The sequence below is a fragment of the Haliotis asinina genome, chromosome 1 (assembly GCF_037392515.1).
Source record: "Haliotis asinina isolate JCU_RB_2024 chromosome 1, JCU_Hal_asi_v2, whole genome shotgun sequence".
NCBI lineage: Eukaryota > Metazoa > Mollusca > Gastropoda > Lepetellida > Haliotidae > Haliotis > Haliotis asinina.
Window position 1 is genome coordinate 3,571,963 of NC_090280.1, and position 24,448 is coordinate 3,596,410.

A 24,448-nucleotide genomic window follows, 5' to 3' on the forward strand; every position below is an offset into this window, starting at 1 on the left:
ATATCCCTTTTTTCCAGATAAGTTTCATATTTGTAGTAGGTCCCAATACCGGTTCGCTGCCATTGTGACACGTCTCTCAGTACCACATGCGTGTTCCCGAGTTTCACTAAACACAAATTCATTGTCAAGCAAGGAACAAAACAAAAAAACTTCCCAGGAGTGCGTATGTCTGGCTCCATCGTCTCATATCCCCCAATCAGTAAAAATAAAAATTCTTATCTTCACAATTTGTTCAACGACGCACGTGCGTATCGTGCGTCGTCGTCGTCTGTGTCTGGACACCATTTCACGAGCAAATCGTTTAAATGCACGTGATTACACACCTTCCCCAGTTGTAGACCTGGTCTACTGTACATCTACCGATGAGGATCCTTGACGATCACCAGTAAGTGCTTTATAGCTACAGCTAACAATAGAATGTTTTAAATCTGTGGGCCCATTCATGTCTAACTCTAAGGGTATGGGTTCAGATTCCGTACTTTCCTGAGAAATTTGATTTGATCACTTTCTAGACTGCATTGTGTATTGAAAACTTTCGGTCGTGGGAGCCGTACCAATCTACACTTTTTGAAGTGGTACACTCCCGGTTTGCGGTGGCTGGGTGGGTTAGAAGGTTGACTTTGTGTAATGGGTTAGAATTACGCGACGGGTGTCAGCAAAACCGAAGTACTAGAAAGCCTTATTCCAGTTATGTGTGCGATGTGAACATGTTTATGCACAATCGAGACAAATGTCAAATGACAACGATGACATGCTTAAACCGACTGAACATGAACCGCACGTGTGTGTATTGGCAATTCTAACGGGCGAGATTACACTGAGGTGCAGGTCCATTGTCGCCTGTCGCGGCTGACGGGATCAGGTGGTTAGTCTGACAAGGTTTATGAATGTCGATGTGTCCCTGTTGCATAGATTCATGCTCATGTTGTCAATCACTGGATTGTCTGCTCTAGACACGACATTTACCGACGGCCGACATGTTGGTGAAGACTGCCGAGAGCGGAGTTACACAACGGCCAGGCAAGCCGGTGAAACTGACCGGCATGTTTACATGAGGGACAATAGTCATGGGGCAAATGTCGAATGTCCAGTCAGCGTGTTGACTGAGTAAACAACATCAATTGTTTCATTGATTGTGTTGACAGCGTTGATTATACAGTAAGAAAGAAACGGGTTTAGGCCTTTGGTCTTGCTGTCTTGTGTAACCTTTTCTGCCAGGAATTTTACTTTTGTTTTATTCCACGTGCAGTTTTGTCGAAGGCTTTTTTCATATCCAAGTACATTAACTATTGTGTCACATCTGTTAAAATTCTGTTAAATTGCTTTTTCTTGTAAAATGTTCACATATTTTTAGTAAATCAAAGTGATCTTCATGCGACTGAAACATTTGTATCGTCAGATTTGTATATTGACGAAAATATCATGTACAAACACAACAACCCAACAAAGATTTCACCAACCGATCTTTAAAGTTCGGATTAAAATTGAAAACAGTTATAGGTGTGTTTTTTCTTTCTCTCTGAACCAACACGTTTTCAGTATAAAGATCTTCCCCTTTCGACTACTATCTTGTGAAAGCGGTGTTAAGCGCAATATCTGTCTTGACATTTAGGAACATTTCAGCTGACCCGGTTTCGTCACAAACCCTCAAGCTACAGGTATTTGCAAGCAGTGATTTTATTTCATTAGCGCTTCGACAACCCCAGCTTCAAGCGCGTGTAGCATGACACATTGATTTCGATTAAGAGAGTATTTGACTCAACCGGTGCAACGTATCTCCCAAGGTCTAACCCCGACTTAAGAATGGCCTAGTTCTACGATCGCATGGTGCCTGGAACTGGTCCTTGACTCGCGTGGTCAGACCTAGGCCCGGTTGTTGGTATGTCGTTAAATCCTAACGACGTGGATCGCTTTGTTAGCGTTTTCTTCGTCACATGGTTGAGAAACTGCCTCGGTTTCCTAACTTCATGGATCGATGTTCCTGGGTTTTCACAGATGACGCCATACCGACATCCCAAGGTTCATGGTTGACCGTGTCTCATCCTTTCACCCCCTTCGCGTGCTCGTGTGGGATATTCGTTTTATAGGGCAAAAGCACTGATGTACCACACGTCAATTCAACATGGCAACTCCTTCACTGACAGTATAGTCCAAACCCACCTCCCATGGTTTTGTCCCCTACTGACCAGCTCCAGGCAGTGAAATAACACAGTACCGTCTTATTTTGGTCTCACACGGCCAGGGTAAACCACGGACGATCGACTCTCCGCCTCCATCGACATATCCCCATCTCATGTTTAAGGGCTGCCATCGATATATATGTTTAATGCACCTCGTGAACATCCGGGTTAGTCTCGGAAACCTGGTTGTCGTCAAATGCGATTTACTGGATCTGGTGGCCAGTCTCCCCTGAATGTTATAGTTTAGTCAAATGAGATTCCGGATTTTAGAATTTTAGATAACTTGATTACTTCAAATATGTATTACAAGTATATATAAGATACACACTTGCCAAATTTCTTTTCCTGGCTGTGCGAATATTGAAATAAGCTATATGCTCCATGGTGTATACTACCTAAATTAGGTTAAAGACCTAGATTTCTTTTTCATGGGAGTTTCACGGCAGGTGGGTACTGCAAAACACGACTTCCATTTGGGGTCGTTCTTTTACCCGTTTTGAATATGATAGTTTGTCCTAAATGAGTGGGTGCAACGTGTGAAGCCCATTTCTGGTATACCTCAGCGTCATATTGCAGGAATATTTCTAAAAGCGGCTTAAAACCAAACTCACTCAATCACTCCAAAATACGCGCAGGAAGGCAGACAATTCATTATGATCAATAAATGCTAGTTGTCACAGCGATAATGTGAAGCGCTCGTAATATATACTATAGCTGTACGGTTCCCGGTGCTGATTGTCAAAAAATCAGTGAGTTTAGATATTGTCACATTGGCAGCATTTCTGTCATATGGCGAGAGAGGCAACACGCTTTACCCTCATAGTCACAGAGGTACAGCACATGTTCCCAGAAATGTTCATTTAGCCTTGTCTGTCTGCCGGTCAGACCGTGGGTGGTGGAGTAGCCTTGTGGTTAAAAGAGGTTCGTCACGCCGAAGACTTGGGTTCGATTCCCCACATTGTACAATGTGTGAAGCCCATTTCTGGTGTCCCCCGCCGTGACATTGCTAATGGCGGCGTAAAATAACACTCAGTCACAATCAGATCATGGTGACGTATTTACTGAGCCCATCTCATGTCTAGAATAATTCGGAATCCCGGAACTCCATTGCAATTTCATATTACATATCTGTATTTATTTGAGTGTGTATTTGTGCGACTAAATGGTGGTGTGCATGTGGTCTCTTTCGGACGTCCTTTGGGCAACCGTCGTTCACAGCTGGATATATTATTCAACACAATGTATCGGATTTCTTAACACGTTCGACTTTTGAACACTAGACTTATGAAAATTGATGTGTTGTGCCGACTGTGCATTCCTGCCGCTTAATATCGCTAAACGCTACAGGGAACAAAGCAAGGAATTGTGATTCCTGGCTAACTGCCAAACACCCCGTTATAGCGCACGCGAGCGTGCAGGTTTTACCTATACAAGATTTCATTATATAGGGTATTAGTATCGAATGATATCAGAACTGATTCCTCTTTGGAAATATTCAAAACGAATACCTTTCTTAAATGCACCTATAGAGAACTGCACGACCAATCCCGTAGTAAAATGCACGCCATGTGAGTCGATTAGCAGCGGGCCAGTTAATATACAAAGAGGCGCAATTTTCGCATGATCAATGCGCATGCTGTGAATCACTGGATAGTGTGGCTTGAGACTAGATCGCCGCCAAGTAGCTGGAATATTGCTGAGTGCGGCGTTAAACAAAAAATTAATGAATTACGGCACACAACCAAATTTCAGTAAGCGAAACAATAGAAGTATTTATAATGAACCAAGACAGATGTTTTCCGAATTCAGTATACATGTACCGGTGCTCCACCTTCGGCTGAAATGTTTTGAAAGAAAGCTTTTTAAGTAGCGTCGACCTACTGTTGTTGAATGATCAGCTGAGTCCCGAGGAACAGAACGTGTACATAGGTTATGTAAGTGGTTACAAACCTTTCAATCAACTTCTGTCATTTCGCTAGTCATGTTCAAAGGTAGATAACTCCTGTAGCTTTATCTGCTCCGGGCAGTGCCAATGGCCCGAAACATGGCGATGATTTCTATGACAATACCAGTTCAGTTGCAAATACATTTTGCTCTGATATTATATTGTTACGAGGTACACAAAGCGCTACTGTGTCATTACGGAGTACAAATCAGGCTCAGAAAAAAGATGCATGTGATATGAACACCAAAACTACGTTTCAGGTATCTACAAAGGATGCAGTTTATCTCGCAGGTACATAGTAATCACCACCACACGTGTTTACGGTGTTAACAGTAACACTAAAGTAAACATTTTGGTGATAAAAATCATCCTAACGGACAGTGACTAAAACGGAACAATGGAAACAGTCTTGAATCGATTTGCAATACATTTACTTCGAAACCTACAAAATGTGTCAACTTAAGTTATATTTCTTTAACGAACAAACTATTTAGAATTCGTTATTCCAGTATTTCAACTCGCCGAGAAAATTAAATACCACAGCCCTATACGAAAACCTTGTCGACAGCATGTTACTTAAACCACCCAAAAGAAGTTATGGACAACTTAATCAGAAAGAATAGGATGTTATTAACTTTTAAAGGGATGTGTTTAGGTCTTTGAATGGCATTTAAAAGTGACCTGCATACATGCAGGCAGAAATTCATGGATGTCAACCTTTGTAATATGAGGAGTAGGATGTTTCGGGGTATTATTCCACCGCCTGATGTTCCTTACATACAGAAGGTGGCAACAGTATATATCCCACTTGAATGATATAAATGTATATATTTTAGCTTATCGACCATATTTCCAATAATAAAATACACAATCTTCAACAAACTGGGTACAGCCTATGGCCTACCCACGTGACAACGGCCATAACACACGACTAACGCTTAGTTTCTGAAAGTATATTTCCATATATTTGGAAAAGGATTTCCAGTGTGTTGGGAATTTGTTTGTTAACGCAGTGGGCTTGCTCTAGGTTTCCTTGTACCGTTCGACGTGGAGGAACGCACGGGTAGAACTCGCATCTCTCTGAAAACATTTTTATTGACATTTTGATCTGGTCTCCGCAGAAACACACAGTGCACATGCAGCCATCATGACATGGAAAACAGATTCAATATATACGTATGTTGCATCAAGTGTGGAGGAAAACTATTTTGTGATGCATAAACTCATCAGGATTTTGTTTATTCGTCAAATATCATTTATGGTGACATGATTTCCCCAGTCGACATATTGTCTGGGCATGTTTAAACAATAAGTACAGCATAGGTTTCAATTCATTTTCGGTTTTGCTTCAAACCCATGTCTTAGCATCCTCGATATCTCCAGGGTATACGTTCCGATATCAAGGATGATGTCTTAGCGGTTGTACTATTACCTCTGTTACAGAGTGAAACTGGTGACCAATGTTTGGTGTTCTGTTTTGTCGGGTGGATGACGCCGAATTCAGCAATACTGCAGCAACATGGCGGCAATCTGAATATAATCGAGTCTGGACCACACAATCCTGTGGTCAACATCACGATCATCGATGTACGCAGGGACACGATGACATGTGTCAGACAGGTCTGCGAGCCTGACTACCCAATCCCGTTAATCGCCTCTTACGACAAGTATGGGTTACTGAAGATCAATTTTAACCAGGATCTTCACGAGTGGCAAACAAGGACTTTGCACAGTAAAATGAGAGCAGCAGCCCCTTCAGGCCGAACTGGCAGAGTTTCAGAGTTCGAATCCCGGGCGTTACTAGGATCTTTACGTCAGTGAGAAACTGTGTGACCAAGTAAAACGTATGTTACATCTGGCCACATTATCCAGCTGAACTAAACCTGGATCGTTGTGTTCGATATTTGAAGAACTTCGATACCATTTGGATTACATGAGTAACTCAAGTGCATTCAGAAAAGTGTTACAAACAGAAAAGAAAAGTCATTCACTCCTTTGGGCTATTTCTTCTCTGTCTGCCACATGATTCAAAGTGAAAAAAAAATATGGGACTATCTCTGTTCCGTTCTGTTCACGTGAAATCAAGACGGTTGCTCTGGGTTTATTTCCACCCGAAACAAGACTGACGGGGTAAATATATACGGAAACGCGGAGAGGGTGATCTGTGCCGGACTGTGGTCTCGACTGCCGTACTTGCAGCCTGTTCTATCTTTCAGACTTGGGAGCGATTCCACTACCTGCTGTCAATACCAGTTTACATACATCTCAGATCGAGGAGTACACATTCCATTCATGATTTGACGTCATTCTAACAGTGTCTGAAGTGTAAAAAGTAACCAATTTCAGTTATTGTGAGATTAGTAATGTCATTTGACGGTGACGTTGTGGTAATCAGTGACGCCACAATAGTGTGCAACGCAATGTTATTCTGTTTCGCTGTATGTCCCGATATTAATGTTCTATATCTGAGCCACGGGGTACCTGCCGGGTGTGTGTGTGTGTGTGTGTGGGAGGGGGGGGGGGGGGGGAGTTAGGGGTGATGAATTCTATCATATGTGACACAAATCGCAAATTCAAAGTATAAGTGTTATTGGGCTATCTTTAAGTGAATCAGGTTTTTTAGACTTCTCTTTCAGGGCATGCTCGTTGGAACTTCTCAAAGGATTTCTGGGAGATTTATCCCCATCATAACCAAAGGTTCTGAATCTCTTGCCGTGGTCGCTTTCACTGACGTCGTCGTATTTAATGATGTCTTCAACTGTAACGTTGTCAAGTGCTTTCACGTCATCGGTATTCGTGTTCTCATGTTTTATCTCTATATCTTCGTAGTGATTGTCAAGTGGCAGTTCTGGTTCGTTCCAAGATCTTAATTTTTCTTCTAGGAAGGGACTTTGGTGTTCACGCCCTCGTGGGAAAGTGTCGTATTTTGCTGGTGCTTTTGGAATTGAGACCGCTTTAGGTTCCAATTTTTTCTTGGCTAATGTGTGCATGTATTTCTGTTTATAACATGAGAATGCATCCATGTCTGTCGACTCTTGTATTGAACTTAGATCGGGATAGAGTCGAGTTGGGACCTTTGACGCTGGTTCCTGCTCAATAACCTGTAATACGTCATAATAGTGCTCCGGTGACGTCATATCGTCTGTAACGTCATCGTCTTTTAGAAACCCCATGTTGTTATATCCCACAGGCGTTTCAGATTTGGTGTCATTGTTTAGAATCTTGATTGGCGCCGTGTCCACTTTAATGAGATTTTGGGAGGTTGTTGTATAGTATTCCACTGTGTGATCTTCACTGTCTTCGGAATCGAAAAAGTCTAGACTTTCCCCAGGTTCAAAGTCGGCAAAATTTATCTTATAGAGATTCTCGGGAGAGTCGGGAAGACATATCTTCCTGCGATATATATGATCGCCTTCTTGTAACCCTGCTCTTGTCCTCAGTACAAACGGGTTTTCCAAACTGTCCGATAAAACGACATCTGGACCTTTCGGACCCGCCCGATTCACACTACTTCTACCGTCAAACTTTGGAATTGGCAGCCTCTGCCTGTAAATCTCCTCGCTGTTGATGTGTTGCAGAGAGAAGAACCTGTTGCTGAACGTCGGCCGTCCTTGTATGAGGCCAAGACGTTTTCTCCGGAAGGTGAAGTTGTCGTCTAGAACCTTCTCCTGTGACGGCATGCAGCTGTACCCGGAAGCTGGGGGTTTGATGTGGACACGCAGGTCCTCGCGGCAACATGGCAACCCGCACGTGTGGCCTGGTGGGTCGTGTGCAAAATGAGCAAAATCTGAGTAGTACACGTTAGTGGGCATGTTCCTCAACTTTAACTTCTGAAACACAACCAAAATTATAGGTTTAAATAACTTTAATTGTCATAACTCCATAATGACACAAGGCATTTTTTTCCACCTGAGTTTCGGTTGGTGGTCTCTCTATCGCAGGAGCTACAGACTGTAGGCAGTCATGTGGTTGGATGGTTAAAGATACCAACCGTAACTCAGATTGGCGGAATGTTTGCACGAGAGAAAAAACCGTCAATTATAACAATAAATTATTTCACAAACACTCCTTTGTGTCAAGCATTTGTTTGCAACATTCTGCATTTTGTTTGTAAGCACTAAGCATATTTCAACTCACACGTCACCTATATGACAGCGCGTCTGGACCAGTCAGTCTAGCAATCCGCACAACCCGACCCGTTACCTTTGGGAACTGTTCGTTCGGAAGTATGCGCCCAAAGCTACCTGTGTCGCCCACAGTATGACGTAAAACAGAAGCCAACACTAACATCGCAGGACCTAGAAGCATTCCACCCACCCACTTTTGCTGTGGAAGCATCATCTCACGGTCGAAAAAACTGATACCATGTTGCTGATACATTCATCTACATTGTCTACAGTATAATTTTAATACGTAGGCAGTACTTTCATCTGCGCATATGAGTCATGATTGCCCAGACAGATATATTATTCATACAGAGGCACCCAGGCTGGGTACAGGTGCACCAGCCCAGGCCGGGGGGTGTTTCTGTGTTTAGATACAACTTCTCAAAGAAGCGGCAGTGAAATATACAGTCGCCGAACAGTCAGCTGATGGTTCAAAGCAGAGCAGTGTACGGAAAAGCCTTCCAGGACAGTATTGTTGCTAAAACGTCAAAAAATGAACGGTATGCTTGAGTTGACCTGACGAAGTCATCTCAATGTTTAATGATGCTAACTTTGATGTCTGCTTATCCATTTCACTAAACATGTCATCTTTGTTTCTTGAATACATCAAGTTTCCCATAAATACTACCAATGGTATGATGGTAATATAGTTGGTTACTAATTAACATTTTACCAACAGTGATCGTATTCCAGTTTTAATGTCAGCTATGAAATAAACATGACACTACATGGCTTGCTGACTAGGCTAATGCATGGCATATTACCCCAACGGTATTCACTGGATTGTCTGGTCCTGTCTTTTTCAGTCATATTGCTGCAACGTGCAACATTAAACAGCAAAAATATGGACAACAAAAATTCAAATGAAAAAGTAACAGTAATAATGATAATTATACTGATGAACTGTGACCTACTGAAATCAACATAAAATAACTGAAAACAAAAATGGTTCAATAATCATCCTGAAAGGTTTGTCAGTTAATTTTCAAGACTACAGAATCATGACATACTAAAACCAACATAACAGTGACATGCAGACATGCAGTAAAGTCATGCAGGCAGGAGTTCCATGCAGTGGCCATGAACAGGTGACATCAACATGGTAGTCAAAGAGTGGTGGTGCCAGTAACGGTCACTGGTAACCAATGGTCAAGTGTGGATCTGTACTGAACTACTTGGTAGTCAAGGATCAGAAATTATGAACAAATTAATCCCACATAAACATCTGTTGTTATTGGTTCAGTAAAAGAAATAGGTTGATATCTTGTGGGGTAGACTTGCACAAGGCTTTAAGGAAATTACATGTTAGTTTAAATGATCATTTCTAAATATAAATAAATAAACAGAGCACATTGTCGTTAAAGACTGGCATACTGGGCTTATTTAGATTTGCCTTTATAAAGGCTAGAAAAATGTAGACCCATGTAAGGTGTTGTGTTTGGGATTACACATTCTTAGTAAAATACTGATCCTAGTATTTTGGAGGGGATGATTCCCATCACTCTGACTCATTCAACAGATCATACTTTCAGAATGAGTATACAAGTATTTGATTTTCTCAAGAAGTAAGTGTTCAAATAGGTGACAAGTTCTGCTGACCCTCAAATAAGGTGGAAGAGAAGAGCACTATTACATGGAAACTGTTTTATCAATCCTTATTACATGCCAAAATAGTGACTGGCCAAGTCTTGGTCAGTTATCTTTGAGAAGGTGAAGTTTATATTGATGATCTCTTGACCAGTGCCAACTGAACAACTTATAGCGCCACCTGGTGTTCTCTTTTTAAACACCCCCACACGCAGACTGAACATTTACATGGCAGTCCAAACTGCACTTCAAACTTCTTTGGAGTAGTACATGAGTTGGAGTGAGTATGGTTTTACACCCCTTTTTGAAATATTCCATGAGTTGGAGTGAGTATGGTTTTACACCCCTTTTTGAAATATTCCATCAGTATTATAGCTGGGACACCAGAAAGGGTTTCACACTTTGGATTCATGAGGAAAACTGAACCCAGGTCTTCACTGTAACAGGCAAACATCTAATCATTAGGCTACACCACGGTCCTTGGTATATTAGAAACATTATCCTATCCCTTGGACTATTTGATTATTATATGGGTGGGAGGCCAAGCATCCTACAGGTTGATTCAGCAGGCTTGTCTGGCAACAATATGGTATACATGTATATGGGAGTACTGATTAGTGAACTTTGTTGTCAAATCCCATGCCTTAGTACCAGGTGTCCAGGAGTAAAATCCTATGTCTAATCATGGTTTAGCTCCAGGTATCTAATTACTGACTGATAAACCTGAATCTAGTCACTGTAATGTCGGCAACCAGGCAACAAATAATGAGGCATCAATTCCTCACAACACTGAAACACAAAATAAATGACATGTTGACACAGAATACTGCATACTGACATACACGTCACATGACCTAGGTGGGGTGAATTCTGGGTCTTCCTTCTGACGTTGATGCCATTCCATCAGCCAGTCAGCATCACTCCGGTAGGCGTGGAAAGTATACAAAATACATGAATATGGACGACTGAATCATGAAGATGAACAGGTAGACTTAATGGACTTGATAAAGAAGAAATATTTTTAAATGTCTCATGGTATTTCCCAATGTAACAAATCACTCTTTCTCAGTGAATCACAGCAATAGTACTCTTTGGATTGGGTCCTGTCCGGGAATCTCTCAGAGTGAGGCACACATACTTGTCAGAACACAAAGTCAGCAATCTAACCCATTCAGCCTCTTGTTCTCCCACTAAAATGTCCCTTGTGTGTTCTGGGTGCATCTTGTCACTTCTTTCATGTTCCAGTATATACATATTTAAGACAACTTGCCGTTCCCTGAAGCAATATAATTCAAGACTATGGAAGCCCCCCAATGAATGATTTCTTTTGTAAAATAAACCCCTATCATGGTGACTGCTCCAGTTTCTGGAAGTGTGTATCATGTAATCAAGATCATCATGTTGTTCAGGGTCACAATCTGTATATGATCACAGTATATGAGATGATGACCTGTTAATCACTAAACAATGTGACGATACCTACATAAGATGGCTGCAAGTGTGCTAATACTCGTAAAGTAAGTTAAAGATATACTGCCAGCATTAAACGTTACATGATATAATCACGTGGTTACAATACCTGCCAGGATCAGTGGTCATGTGACTGAGTAATAATATATAGCTGTGTGTACATTTCAAACTAGGTCGGCATGACCTTAAATACTACTGACACCAACATGACAGATGCAGTGATTGTCTATGTAAAGGTATGGGAGGTAAGGTCTGAGTCACGAAATTCTTAGCACTATGACTATCCCAGATGTGAATAAGTTATTGAAGCTGAAGTTGTCTCGGTGCTATAATGTTCAATGGTGCAATGTTCCTACCCTTGGGTTCCCGACCAACTCTCCACAAACAGAGCATGTACATGTGCTACATCCAATGCAAGAACAACAACAAGTATGATCTATTGTCGATGGTTTGTATTTTATTATGTTGATGATGATGTACAATGATTACTAACCTGTTCATGCACATGCGAATACAACAGTGTTGTACATAATGAAACAATGGTATACACCATGAAACAGCTTAACATCATGAAATCTGTGTACATATATACAATGATAACACTACTCATATTTTACACGAATATGGTGGGAAAATGAAGCATGGTGAAACATGTAAGTTAAGATTGAGAATTTTCAATTATTTTATAACAAAATCCCAACTTATCTTGTGATATACATATTTAGTGCTTCATTCAAACCAAATTGTTGATATTCAATGGAATATGACTGATCTGTCTGACAGATCTCTACACTCTAAAACTCTGAAATAACATTGTTTGAGAAACACCGAAAGTTTGTAATCAGATAAATTTAACTTCTACATCTGATTTAGTATAATACCCAGAACTGCAAAAGACTTGCCCATCTGCATGGCTCAGTTCAGATATTGCACTGGCCTGGACAAAGCTGTAGCACTTTCTGTCCTATATCTCAATTTATGACTTATTAAAATCACTGCCGTTTTTTAAAAAAAAAATTCCATACATATATAATATACTTATATATATAAAATTGCAAAACATGTTTCCTTTTGCTTTCAAATTGAAATACAAAGCCCAAAATTGGTTATAAAATGATATTTGTAACCATGCCAAAGCATCAGTTATCTGAATCCTGTTTCCGTTGCTTGTTTACCTGCGTGATATGGAAGTATTCATTGTCATCAGGCAGAACATTATGTTCTCATATTATCCAGCCAGAAGGTATTTGTCATATCATTTCACATGTTGATATTTCAGACAACTATGAGGAATTTCAGGATACTAGGGCAGTGCTTAGCGTATTTCCAGGTGGATAAATTACATATTTCTTGCAGGTGCTCCTGACGGGCGAGGCACTCATTTTGCATACAGAATCATGTAAATGTGTACAATATTTGCATATGTCCAATTTTGACAAAAGGATTTCAGAAAAGTCAAAACCCTGCCTTTGCATCACTAGCTTTCAGTATGTGGACGGAAGAAGCATGCATGTTAACCCTTAGCAACTACCTAATTTTTTCTTCTAAATTACAAACATGGTAAGCACCTTCAAAATGTCTGTCAAATCATTATTTGGCAGTAAAATTTGTAAAATGTCACATAAAAAAAAAATAGAACATTTTCCCACACATAAAATAATATCAGTGGTAAAAATCATTTTTATCACACTTTCATCTTCGAAAATCCATATGATATCAAAGATATCTAATATCAAAACAGGCTTTTTCAATTCTGTCTTTCAAACATTTCTCCTGTGAACAAAGTGTGAATCTAAAATAATGGTTTTGTTAAGAGTTGATATATTACTAACTCTATATAATATTCTTTAAGGGTGACATATGGGACACAACGCCCTGGGCAGGTTAAATATTGTTTAACACGTCTGAGCACTATAAATCTTTTGTACATCCAATCACACAGACACATCTCATTCTCACAGTATGTACAACATTTGCAAGATTATAGCAGAGTTTATAAATGAGTTTATCATATGCCGGAAAAACGTGAATGAGATCTCCAAAGTTACATCTGAGTATATCTGATGATATGTTTGTGTGAGTACAATGATAACCTTCAAGATGTGGGTCCTTTAGGCATATACTATGATATAGCTCAATTCAAACAGTTTTTAACATCTCATCATAATAAATGTTTTTACACTTCTCAAAATAAACAAGAGTCAGATCATATTCTTACGCAAGTTCTTTCTTAAAACCAAATTTCTTGCTAAAATAATGAAAAGATGATAAAACAGTTTCTGTAACTTCTCTAAAAAAGTTTGGGCAAAAGCATAAAATGAGTTGAGTGATTCACCATTCAGAACAGGTAATTCCAGCTTCACAAGCTACGACGCAATACGAGATACACACTGACATATACTGACCTGTCACAAGCCCTTGTGGTCGGTCATCTACGTGACAGATGACTGGCATTTAGAGCTTGGATACAAAGCCATCATAAGCTTTCCTAACTCTTTAGTTGTCGTAACACTAAGTTTTTACCAGTCCAAACTCTGCACACAGTTCATGGAATATATTTTGCAAGGTATTCTCTGTTAAGTCTGTCATTAGTCAACATACATAAGATCACTTTGCTTTTTGATGCCATATTTTCAAAATATTATGGTATTTGGGGATTAACTATCAACCATCTACCATCCCTTAAACTGCAAATAGATTCTAACTACTTTCCTGCATGTAGTGCACAAAATACATAATGCCCCCAAATCAATGTTTTTACCTCTATAATATCAGTTATGGTATTCTCAGTTCTATCAAAAAACACTGTAGCAGCTTTGGTATATTGTTTAATAAATCTGATAAAACAGACTTGATTTTACTTGATTAAAAAAGACAATTTTTGTCTTTTGTCTTTTTGGTCTAAAAACAGCTGAAAAATGTGTCAAATACTAACATTTTTTGTGATGCAAGTATTATGCCTTGGAGGTCTACTGTAAACTACTAACCAACAACTAATCTTCAGTATACGCAGAAGCGTACTGTCTGGGATTTTGATTATTGTACACATTTAATGTTGAACCTGAGATTACTAACAATATACATATCTGCCCTTCATTCAAATATGTCTTCATATACCACTCAAAAGAAGTGAAGGAACAACTGATTTGTCTTATATGACTCACCAGCCATGTCAATTATAACAACATATCTTGCACTGCTGGTAAACCATAGCCACTGTTCAGAAATGGAATGAAGCATTTGATGCAGTATGTATTTTTCTTATGTAAATAACCATATGTTGTTTCGAGATGTTTGAGGACCTGATGGACAGGTTTTTAAGTGGAAAATCTTTGTGTGTTCCTAATCTTCTTTTGGGTAGCATGTGACATCCACAAGTCCAAGACTTGCAGGAATCTGTATTCTGTGGGGGAAGCAAGACTATGCAAGTGTGGATCTTCATCCATACCGAAAGTCACGTGACAAATGCAACACTAAACATAAACGATGGTGATCGGTGGTTTCCAAGTAACAAACGTCTGCTTAATTTAGCTCAGTCACTGCAGCTCCACACAAACTTGATTGCATGTGACATGGAAAGCACCATATAAACAGTTGGAGCTTTAGCTCTGTGTTGTCCGTTTTCATATAAAAATATTAATCATGTAATGCTGAATGGCAGCTTCATCGTCATCGTCATCGTCATGCTTCTGGAGCACACTGACCCTATAACTCTCTGTTTTCGCCTAACACAGTTGTCTGTTCAGATATGTACCACGTTGGCCCTCAGATGGGTCAAGGTCACATGACCATCAGTGTCAAAGTTCAACTTGGTGCAGCAGATAGGACTTCATAGTGCAGTTGTACAATGTCTGAAGGTCATTCCATACAGAGGTCACCATGGGGATCAAGGTCACAAGCATGCACACATTTTGAGAATCACAATACACGGTTCCACAAAGGTCAGATAGTTTCTGATTGCAGCCACATTGGAAGCACAAGAGCACGGAAGTGCGATCACAGTTATCTCCCTTGGCAGCCACGCCCACTTAGGGATGAGTTCTTTGTCTTATCACACACACACATGAGGTACGAGGTTTTGACCAGCAAAGAATGAGAGGCGACAGACTGACTTACTCTGTGTGCTGTCACACATTTCGGCCTGACATTTCAACCAATCAGCTTTGAGGACAAGCTCAGTGAAGGGTGAAGAGTGTTGGGATCCACCAATGGGAACACAGGACAGGTTCAGACAACGACTTCATATATAACCTTTTTGGGTTTGTTCGGGTCCGGTGTGGAATATCCACTCTCCTGTCCAGACTGAAGGCTGCCTTCTTTCTTTTCTTCCAGATCCATGTACTTCTCCTTCGTGGGACTGCGGGGAATACCATGAAACTGCAGCTCTGGAACACACATATTGCATCATGGCAATCAGATAATTACAGGTGTCAAACAAACACAGGTATCCATTCATCATGGACATTAAACAATCATGGCTATCAAATCACATACCAAATCCTCAGTCATCATTAGTTGGTTGGTTTGTCACTTAATGCCACGTGGCAGTTGTCTGTAAACAATATAGTCTGGACAATCCAGTGATCAACAGCATAAGCAATGATCTATGCGACTGTGATACGATGGCACATGTCAAGGATGTTCAGCATTAGTTATTGGTTAGTAATCATTAAGGGTAGGAAATCATCATAGACATAAAATGATTGGCATCACAGTTTACAGGTACAGTCTTTCCAGACAAGCCAGCATCCTACTGTGGCTTCCAATGTATCCCATTATTTGTACAGTCTTTCCAAACAAGCCAGCATCCTACTGTGGCTTCCAATGTAACCCATTATTTGTACAGTCTTTCCAAACAAGCCAGCATCCTACTGTGGCTTCCAATGTATCCCATTATTTGTACAGTCTTTCCAAACAAACCAGAATCCTACTGTGGCTTCCAATGTATCCCATTATTTGTACAGTCTTTCCAAACAAGCCAGCATCCTACTGTGGCTTCCAATGTATCCCATTATTTGTACAGTCTTTCCAAACAAACCAGAATCCTACTGTGGCTTCCAATGTATCCCATTATTTGCACTCCGAGCTCTAGGTATCCATACCCAAGATTAAAGAACATACTCACAAATATTCTACAGTTATTCTACATTATCTGAATATCTTACCTCCTGGCCTGCTACCTTTGCTGTTGTCTGGAAAACAGAATTAAAAAAAATAAAATACTTGAAATATATGAAATAGCCACATACAATAAACAGTCAACACTAAAACAGGAATCGGAATAAACGTTTAATTGCAATAAATAATTCAGATGATGCTAAAACATATAAACTAATTCTCATTTCCCAAACTATATATTGACTGGCCATGAAACTAACTCTGCACTTTCTGAAACAAAACAATGTTTAAGGAAGATAGTACTTTTCATAGTAGTACATACAATAATTGAACCACACAAGCTGTGTCTATATATGCTAATGCATCAAACCAAATATTTGAGGCTATATGTAAACAACTCAAACCAAAACACTTCACAACTTCACAAATGTCAAGACAGACAGAACAAACTTGACATACAAGTAGATATATATAGATATATATATATATATATACACTATTGTATAGTGCTCCAAGTTACAAGACTGTGAAAAACAGAGTTGTGCATATCTAGAAAGTGGTGCAATCATGTAAAAAGAATTTACAACTGGACACGAACCATGACTGAATACATCGCTCCCTGCCCAACGTTCCATATTCATCTACCTCAGATGAAGGTATATTGTGATTTAACTTCATTTACATAAATACTACATGCGGTTATCTCCTGGAGCACTTAACAACAGGTATCAGTAATTCAAAACATATTTTGAGAAAGGGATTGATATATTTGTTGTCATTAAATATACAATACAACTTTTGAAAATATTTTCCAGACAGATACGGTATATTGTTTTCAAAGTTTGCAAAGTATTTAAATACAAAACTTCTGGTATTTGTTTAAAAGAAATGAAATAGAAACTTCCTCGACCATCAAAAGAAAATACAGACTTGGATATATGGGAAGGTGAAAAGAAAAGTATAAATTTCTGTAACCTCTTTCTCAAATTAAGTTTTCAATTTTCTCTCCAATTCTCCAATATTGAAATTTTCATACTTTCATTCCTTCGATTCATTTCATTTTCAAATATCTGCTTCTCTAACTGGGAATCGTATGACGTGTCATGTACGATATTGCCATTTGGTCGCAGATGTCCTTCCCGATTAGGAATGTGCCCATTTCGCTTCAGTTCCAATGGCCCATCTGGTATTGAGAAAATATTTAAGAATGATTTATTTTTATATTTTTCAATTAGTCAAAAGGGTATAGCATTACTGAAGTCAGACAGGACTTAAAAGATGATGCAACAACCCATTCCACCCTATTTTCCAAAACTGGACTCACCCATCTTTTGATGATGGTGGTACTAAGATGGACTGAAGGGTAGTCAGGTTCGGAGGGAGAAGAGAAATTTCTACTACAGAGAACTCATCTACAATATAGTACATTGCACTTCGCATGCTCATGCAAAGAACTTCACATGGATTTTATTTATGACTTTTATTCTTTAAATATATGACAAACCATAATATTGTCAAACATTGATAAATGGGAAATTATTTATTTGAGAGTTCAAGATTCACATTGTTAGTACACCCGTGCAGATTAGATCTGGATATTTACTGAAATGTTACTTCATTTTTGAGAAGGTTACATATTACATCCTCAGAATCAAATACAGGTGAAAAAGAGAAGAAAATAAACATGAGTTATCTCCCTTGGCATGTGTTTTGCTCACTATTCTACATGACCCACACCACCTCCGACAGTTTCCATCACCAGTGACATTAAATCTTGACAATTCCACAGATACAAAATCCAACACATCCCCGACCAAGACATTAAACTCCATAGTTAGTGTAATCACATGCGCAGCCACTGTAAAGGGAGATAACTCAGTCTAAACTAGCATGCAATACTTACAACCATTATTAATATTAGTCAGAGCAGAATCACGTGCAAAAGCTCCATTAATGCTAGGGTCATCCAACTCGAGGACATCCAACTGTGTCATACCTGAGTTGTCGTATGCTTGGGGCGTTTTTTGTGAATTTGTTACGCTACCATTTATTGGCTGAGGTCTGCGTCTGAAATAGGATACATGGAGAATAAGATATGTGTCACCACAAGGACTGTTTGTTCATATGCAGCAAAGCCCTTAGGTTTTAATTATATGTGATCGCTATCCCTGCAGTCATCCATGAATGCCCAAATCTGTATTTCCCTTGTGAGCACCTTGTATCATCACTGACGTTAGTTTTGCTCTCAGCTTCATTCTTGGCAAAACATTTACCACCTGTCTACCACCATTCCTACATCTATCTTACAAAGCTTGTTTTCACTGTCACATGTGACTGGTACCATCTTACGTGAAATACAGTTTTATGTCAGTTTTAGCAATATTCCAGCAAATATCATGGCACTGGACACCAGAAAATGGGCTTCACACATTGTACCCATCTGGGGAATCGAACCCTGGTCTTCAGTGTGACAAGTGAAGGCTTTAACCACTAGGCTACCCCACCGCCCCGATACAATCTTAAATATGTCATCCACATTTCATATGCTATTTAACTATTTTACCCAGTGGTTTGACATGACACAACTGAATATACATTTAATCTATTACATGCCATGTGACATAATGCAAGCCAAAAATAAAATCAAACTGATTAATTCACATGAGACAAGGACAAACACTAAGCTGTTTCTTCATAAATTTGTTAAATATATAAAACTCAAGAATTAGGTACTCACGCAGGATTTTCGGAAGCGTATTCTTTTGCTGGAAAAAAAGAATGAAACCAATAAAACAGTTGAAACGATGTGAAAAAAATACCTGAATTAACTTGCTAGTGCATTGTAATATTTTTTCCAACTCACCACCAACATGTCTGCATATCTCAATGGTCGGGCTGTCATCTTGATGTTTCTAAAATTTTATCACTTATCCATTCAAATCCTCTGCACAATTTGTTTAGTCATCCCAAAGTCTAGAGCTGGCATATACTAACGGTCAATTAAATCTTTCCAGTCAGTTTGTCCAGTAACAGACTCAATTCGGCATTAGTTTGGCAAATATTGAGATTTTGTCAATTGCCAAAGTTCTTCCCTGGAGTAACACATACGCAAACTGCCAGATTAATTTGCAATAAAGACAATGTCAATCAACCATATTGAGCTCCTGAAATTAATCTGGCTTAATGTCCAAAGAGGTCACACTCAGTCAATATTAGTCATTTGTCCAGCATTGATACGAATCTTTCACACTCAAATAAAAACTTTTCGCAGGAAAAATGCTCCGTTCCAAGTTTAAAGTTCACCCTTCAGTCGGGCCACAAATCTGTTCAAACACCCCCGTGGGAACATGAAGAGAAATTAAACTCATACCGCTGTGTGATGCTATTCAACAGACAACTGGTTTTAATTGACAAGAGTGTCCTTTGCACATCTGCTTGAACAATAGGTGTTTTTGTCATTCTATTGTAGGCATGTCCTTGAACAAATATTCCCCCTAGTTGTAAATGCCATCATCTGCACTGAAGAATCACATCTTCCCCACAAAAATATAGTCTGTTTCACAGAGTAACTTGTCAATGTCAAATGTTTCACCAGAGAAAGATAGACAAATCTGGGTTGCTTTTTTTCTCTACTCAATGTAACACAAAGGATTTTGGCTACAGTTTGGAAAGTGCCTACAGGATGTGTCCAACACTGACTTCTTATATTCAACAACATCAAACATTCAAACATGGCAGAATTTTACATTTTCCAGCTTGGACCATGTACACTAAGACTGGTCTTTGTGTATATTGACCAACATACTATAAAATATTGCACTGACAAATTTGGAACTTGGGCAGACAAGAATAAATTTTAGATTCTTGTGCTTGACACTTTGACCCTGATGTATGTTGTCATCTTATCTCGTTGTTCACACAAAGGGCCCTTAAACCTGCAGCTGTGATATAAAGCGAGGATTTAGGTGTATTTAGGGAGATCAACTTTCCCAGAATCAGACAATAGGTCAATTGTACCCACTTCCAGAACTGAGATAGAAGGCTTAGGGGGATTCCAGTTTTAGGTGTTGAAACTGTTCTTATCTTCACAGATTCGCTGTTTAAATATAACTCACCAATCAGAATTTATTTTGAAGAAGAATATATTTTCTTACACACACATCATGCATTATTTTGATTTACAAATGAATTCTTCTTCAATAAAATATATTTTCTTACATATAATCATATTATAAATAAGATATTTACATTTCCATGATGTAATATGTTTTTATATTTTCTTTTTTATCCCTACAACATGACTGGTTATTTATATAATAATTGCTCGAGTCCTTACAACAGAACATTGCTACAGCTTGAATTGTGTGAGGCTGAAGGGTGTTCAAGAGACAGATATTCAGTCCCAGAAATTTAAAAATACATATTTATAAAAAAGGTGAAAAAACAGAATAAAATCCATAAGGCGCTCAGAATAATATTGTCCAAACATTTTAAACTTGAGCTGGACTTCTTTTTTAACTAATACTCCAGGATTTGCAGATGTATTGGGGTCAGATGCAGGTCTAGAGGTACTCGATCAGGTTCCCTAACGTGTGCTATTGTCATATCACTAATGTTGTATATATGGTGACCTGAACACATTAGAGGGATGATGTTACCCTACTTCAAACACAGAAATCTTTTCTGAGCCGTATTTAAAATGGAAAATTTGTTTGACATCACTATTTCTCATCATTCAATTTACAATGGTAAATGAATTACCATTAATTACCATTCTAAATTGGTAATGTACTGTAGCATGGAAACTTTGACGTCAGTATTGTCAGTTATCAGTATGGAAACTAATTTTTTTGTGTTGTATTTACCTTGGTTGCGTTTCCTCTTGCAGATAAAACAGACAAGAACGGTGAGCAGCGTGACAATGATGACAGCACACACACAGGCGATGATTATGACATCGCGTTCCGTCAAACCCTGACTGGGAGGCTGACCTGCAAGGAAGGAATGAGACATTTAGCATCTCGTCATCTCGTCATCTCAACAACCCTGCGTTGTTTGCTTTGTTGCATACACTGAGAGCAGACAAATGTCTGAAAAGAACATGACTGATTTAACTGAAATTCTCCTGCAGCTTGTTTCAAAAGCTGCCACTTAAACAAAATTTAGGGAACCAAATGTTTAAAAATGAAAGGGGAGACTACAACATTGGCCGACCATCAAGAAAGAGAACATGATCTGATTCCTGGGTATGTTTGATTCCATTTCGCTAAACTAATCCAATTTCTTTCTGTCCAAAGAAACACACTAATGTTAATCATTAAAGCCTATTTTAGTAAAATTTAGGTTCTAAATAATTAACATTCAAGTATTAGATAGCCTAGCTGCTTGTCATCTGAAATTGTGCCAAACAAACAGTGTCTCTAATTACACTTATTTTGACTGCAACATTAAACCATAATTTCACCTCATCCCAGATAACTAAACACTGTTCCACCTCCGATGGGAAATCTTATCCCCTCCACATAACACACAACACTGATTCTCTTGGAATGTCAAGTGTATTCTCTAAAAGATCATCTTATAAGTTTTATTAGTTTGTTTTAAAAAGCAAACAGCTATATGACAGTCAAGACATGAGCGTAACAGATGCCCCTCTTCCCCACTCCCCAAAACTGAGTGTGAAATGTGGGGAAACAGATGACACCCCCCAAAATAAACAGCTAAACCATTATTTGTTTGTTCAAACTTCTGCCACAGGCAATGAGTTGTCATGGTAACGGAAACATGACCCACCCTGCTTGATCAAGACAGGACCCCAGGACTCAGCCAGCCTTGTGGAAAGATTTGTGAAATGTCTCATTCCTGAGTCACAGCCCACCACTGCTTATAGCCCACGCATGATTTCACTCACTAACTGATTATATTTTGATTTTTTTTCGGCAGAGTTCAGCAGTCAATAATTCATACGTGTCTTCACAAATTGTCCATGCTTCCCTGGCCATTGTGAACCCCTCATGGTTTCAGTGGATGTCAATAATTAATTTAATTCCTAATCTCGTTCTCCTTCCGACTGAGTGTGGGGGAAAGACACTCTTTAATTCATTTAGACTAAAGCCAGTTTCTCTGACCACATTGCATTTGTTTGCTGCTGAGCATTTGTTTGTTTACTATCCACTCTCTCCCTAAGACCTAAAGATAACACTAGATACAAGAATAATCAGATAAAATTGTACCACTTATCTTTAACAGAACAAAATGTTGATCCATGTATCTAAACCTGTCATGTCTCAATAATCTTCCTCCCAAAATAATTTTGTATTAAAGCTTCTACCATCTCTATATTCAACACTGGCCACTCAACTATTAAAAGTTGTACAGCAATGTGACTGAATAATCTTCTCCCCAAACTGAGCAAATACCACTCCCCACACAACACATTAACTGTAAACTGTACCAAAATGACCTCTATGTAACTCAGCAATAAATGCTTTCTTTGCATGAACACCAGAAGACGTATCCACCCATACAACACAATGTCAGCACGTTCCTTTCACCGGAGTCTTGAATAATCCCACAATATCAATACCTGGATACACTTGTGTGAATCTGTGTCCCATAATCTGGGTACATGTCTGTCGATTTAAGTCCCTATCAATAGATACAGTATCACTGTGCTTGTGTTGAGCGTATGTCCTGGTAGAACAGAAATATGTATTCAGTAGCAATCAGTTTGCCTTATTGTTGCAGAATACAATAATCTGATGAATTATTCAGGATTCCTACTTCACCATGTCTATTCCCACCCACAGATATCTATCAAAGTCTGAGGCTTTCCTAATGTACAGTTATGTAATGCTGAGGGTTGCTATGGAAACAGTCGAACTGTAATCTCCTGCATCTACACTCCAACAGGTACTCACAGGTGTTGCTTTCAGATGCTCTTAATGAGGTTCACACCTGGGTTTACCTGTCACAGGTATGTAACATTCTGTGATCACGAAGCGTTCTGCAGAGACTTGTCTCGAAGACAATAGTCAACAGTGTGTGTCAGTTTGAATCAGATGTGTACAAACAAATTTTACTGACAGTCAACAAACACTGGTCTTGTTTAGAAAATGTAAACAAGTTTTTAAAATCCTCAGGACATAATCAAACATCAAATATGTTTAAGCATGAAACTAAAATATATATATATATAATATTCATCATCATTCAGTATGAAAATGCATCCTATAGGGAGCATTTCAGTGACAACTGCTCACATCTACCATCTATCAATTTTCATTAGTTGCCAAGCAACAATCATTGAACCCCGAGCCATCATTCACCTGGCCACAGGTGTCTTGTATTATCCAGTGAAGATAGACCCCTGTTTGTCAGATATTGCAACACAATGGAAGGGGAATTATCTCTATATCAATATAACCTGGATATTTCCACGATGACTCTCTGAACAACTGATTCCTGGCTGAGATTGTTGTGTTGATCAATTTCTTTCCGGGCTGGGATAGCATAGTGATCAACACATTCATGTGTCATGCCAGAAACTTGGGTTTGGGTACAATGTGTGAGGCCCATGCCATCATGTTGATGAAAATTTCTAGAAGAGGTGTAAAACTCACTCATTGTCTGTCTGGGGTGCACATATAGACAATTACTACAAGTTGTAGTCATTTTAAGCTGGGTTGTTACAACAGTAGTATGAATCTACAGCAGTTACCTCCCCTGGGCCTTTAATGAGTTTAATGACAAGAAATCGCATGGTACTCATAAGGCATATTCATTTGTGAGTCACATCAGCAGTATTTTGGATTGGAACAAGCTGAGATACCTAAAAAACTGTCATGGAAGTGCAGTACAACAACAAACAATATATCACAATTTTGAACAATAAGAAAGCTATGAAACAATTCTGATCTTTTGCGATTTGATACTGCACTTTAATGGTAGTTTTTTTGTACTGATCAAGTCAAGAATCTTTT

General features: G+C 39.0%; 2 protein-coding genes across 4 annotated transcripts in view; both read right to left on the reverse strand.

Annotated features, from left to right (window-relative positions):
* Positions 1-5,208: 5,208 nt before the first annotated feature.
* On the reverse strand, positions 5,209-7,937 carry LOC137286380 (uncharacterized). Its single transcript, XM_067818209.1, has one exon. It carries the CDS (start codon positions 7,935-7,937, stop codon positions 6,699-6,701), a length of 1,239 nt encoding a protein of 412 aa, XP_067674310.1. The 3' UTR covers positions 5,209-6,698.
* Positions 7,938-11,785: 3,848 nt separating this feature from the next.
* Positions 11,786-24,448, reverse strand: part of LOC137286363 (hemicentin-1-like) — an 88,736-nt gene continuing 76,073 nt past the window's right edge. The window contains exons 15-20 of one of the 3 annotated variants that reach the window (XM_067818186.1): positions 21,332-21,457; positions 19,204-19,231; positions 18,463-18,533; positions 17,503-17,649; positions 16,514-16,540; positions 11,786-15,733 (exon numbers count right to left, since the gene is read on the reverse strand). In XM_067818186.1, the coding sequence (XP_067674287.1) occupies positions 15,576-15,733; positions 16,514-16,540; positions 17,503-17,649; positions 18,463-18,533; positions 19,204-19,231; positions 21,332-21,457 (557 nt within the window). In that variant the 3' untranslated portion in view covers positions 11,786-15,575. Of the gene's footprint in view, positions 15,734-16,513; positions 16,541-17,502; positions 17,650-18,369; positions 18,534-19,203; positions 19,232-21,331; positions 21,458-24,448 lie in introns of all 3 variants that reach the window. The other 2 variants (XM_067818178.1, XM_067818194.1) reach the window with 2 other exon arrangements.

Excerpts from the sequence above, each read along its gene's own strand:
- LOC137286380 (XM_067818209.1), bottom strand. The coding sequence starts at position 7,937 with ATGCCCACTAACGTGTACTACTCAGATTTTGCTCATTTTGCACACGAC.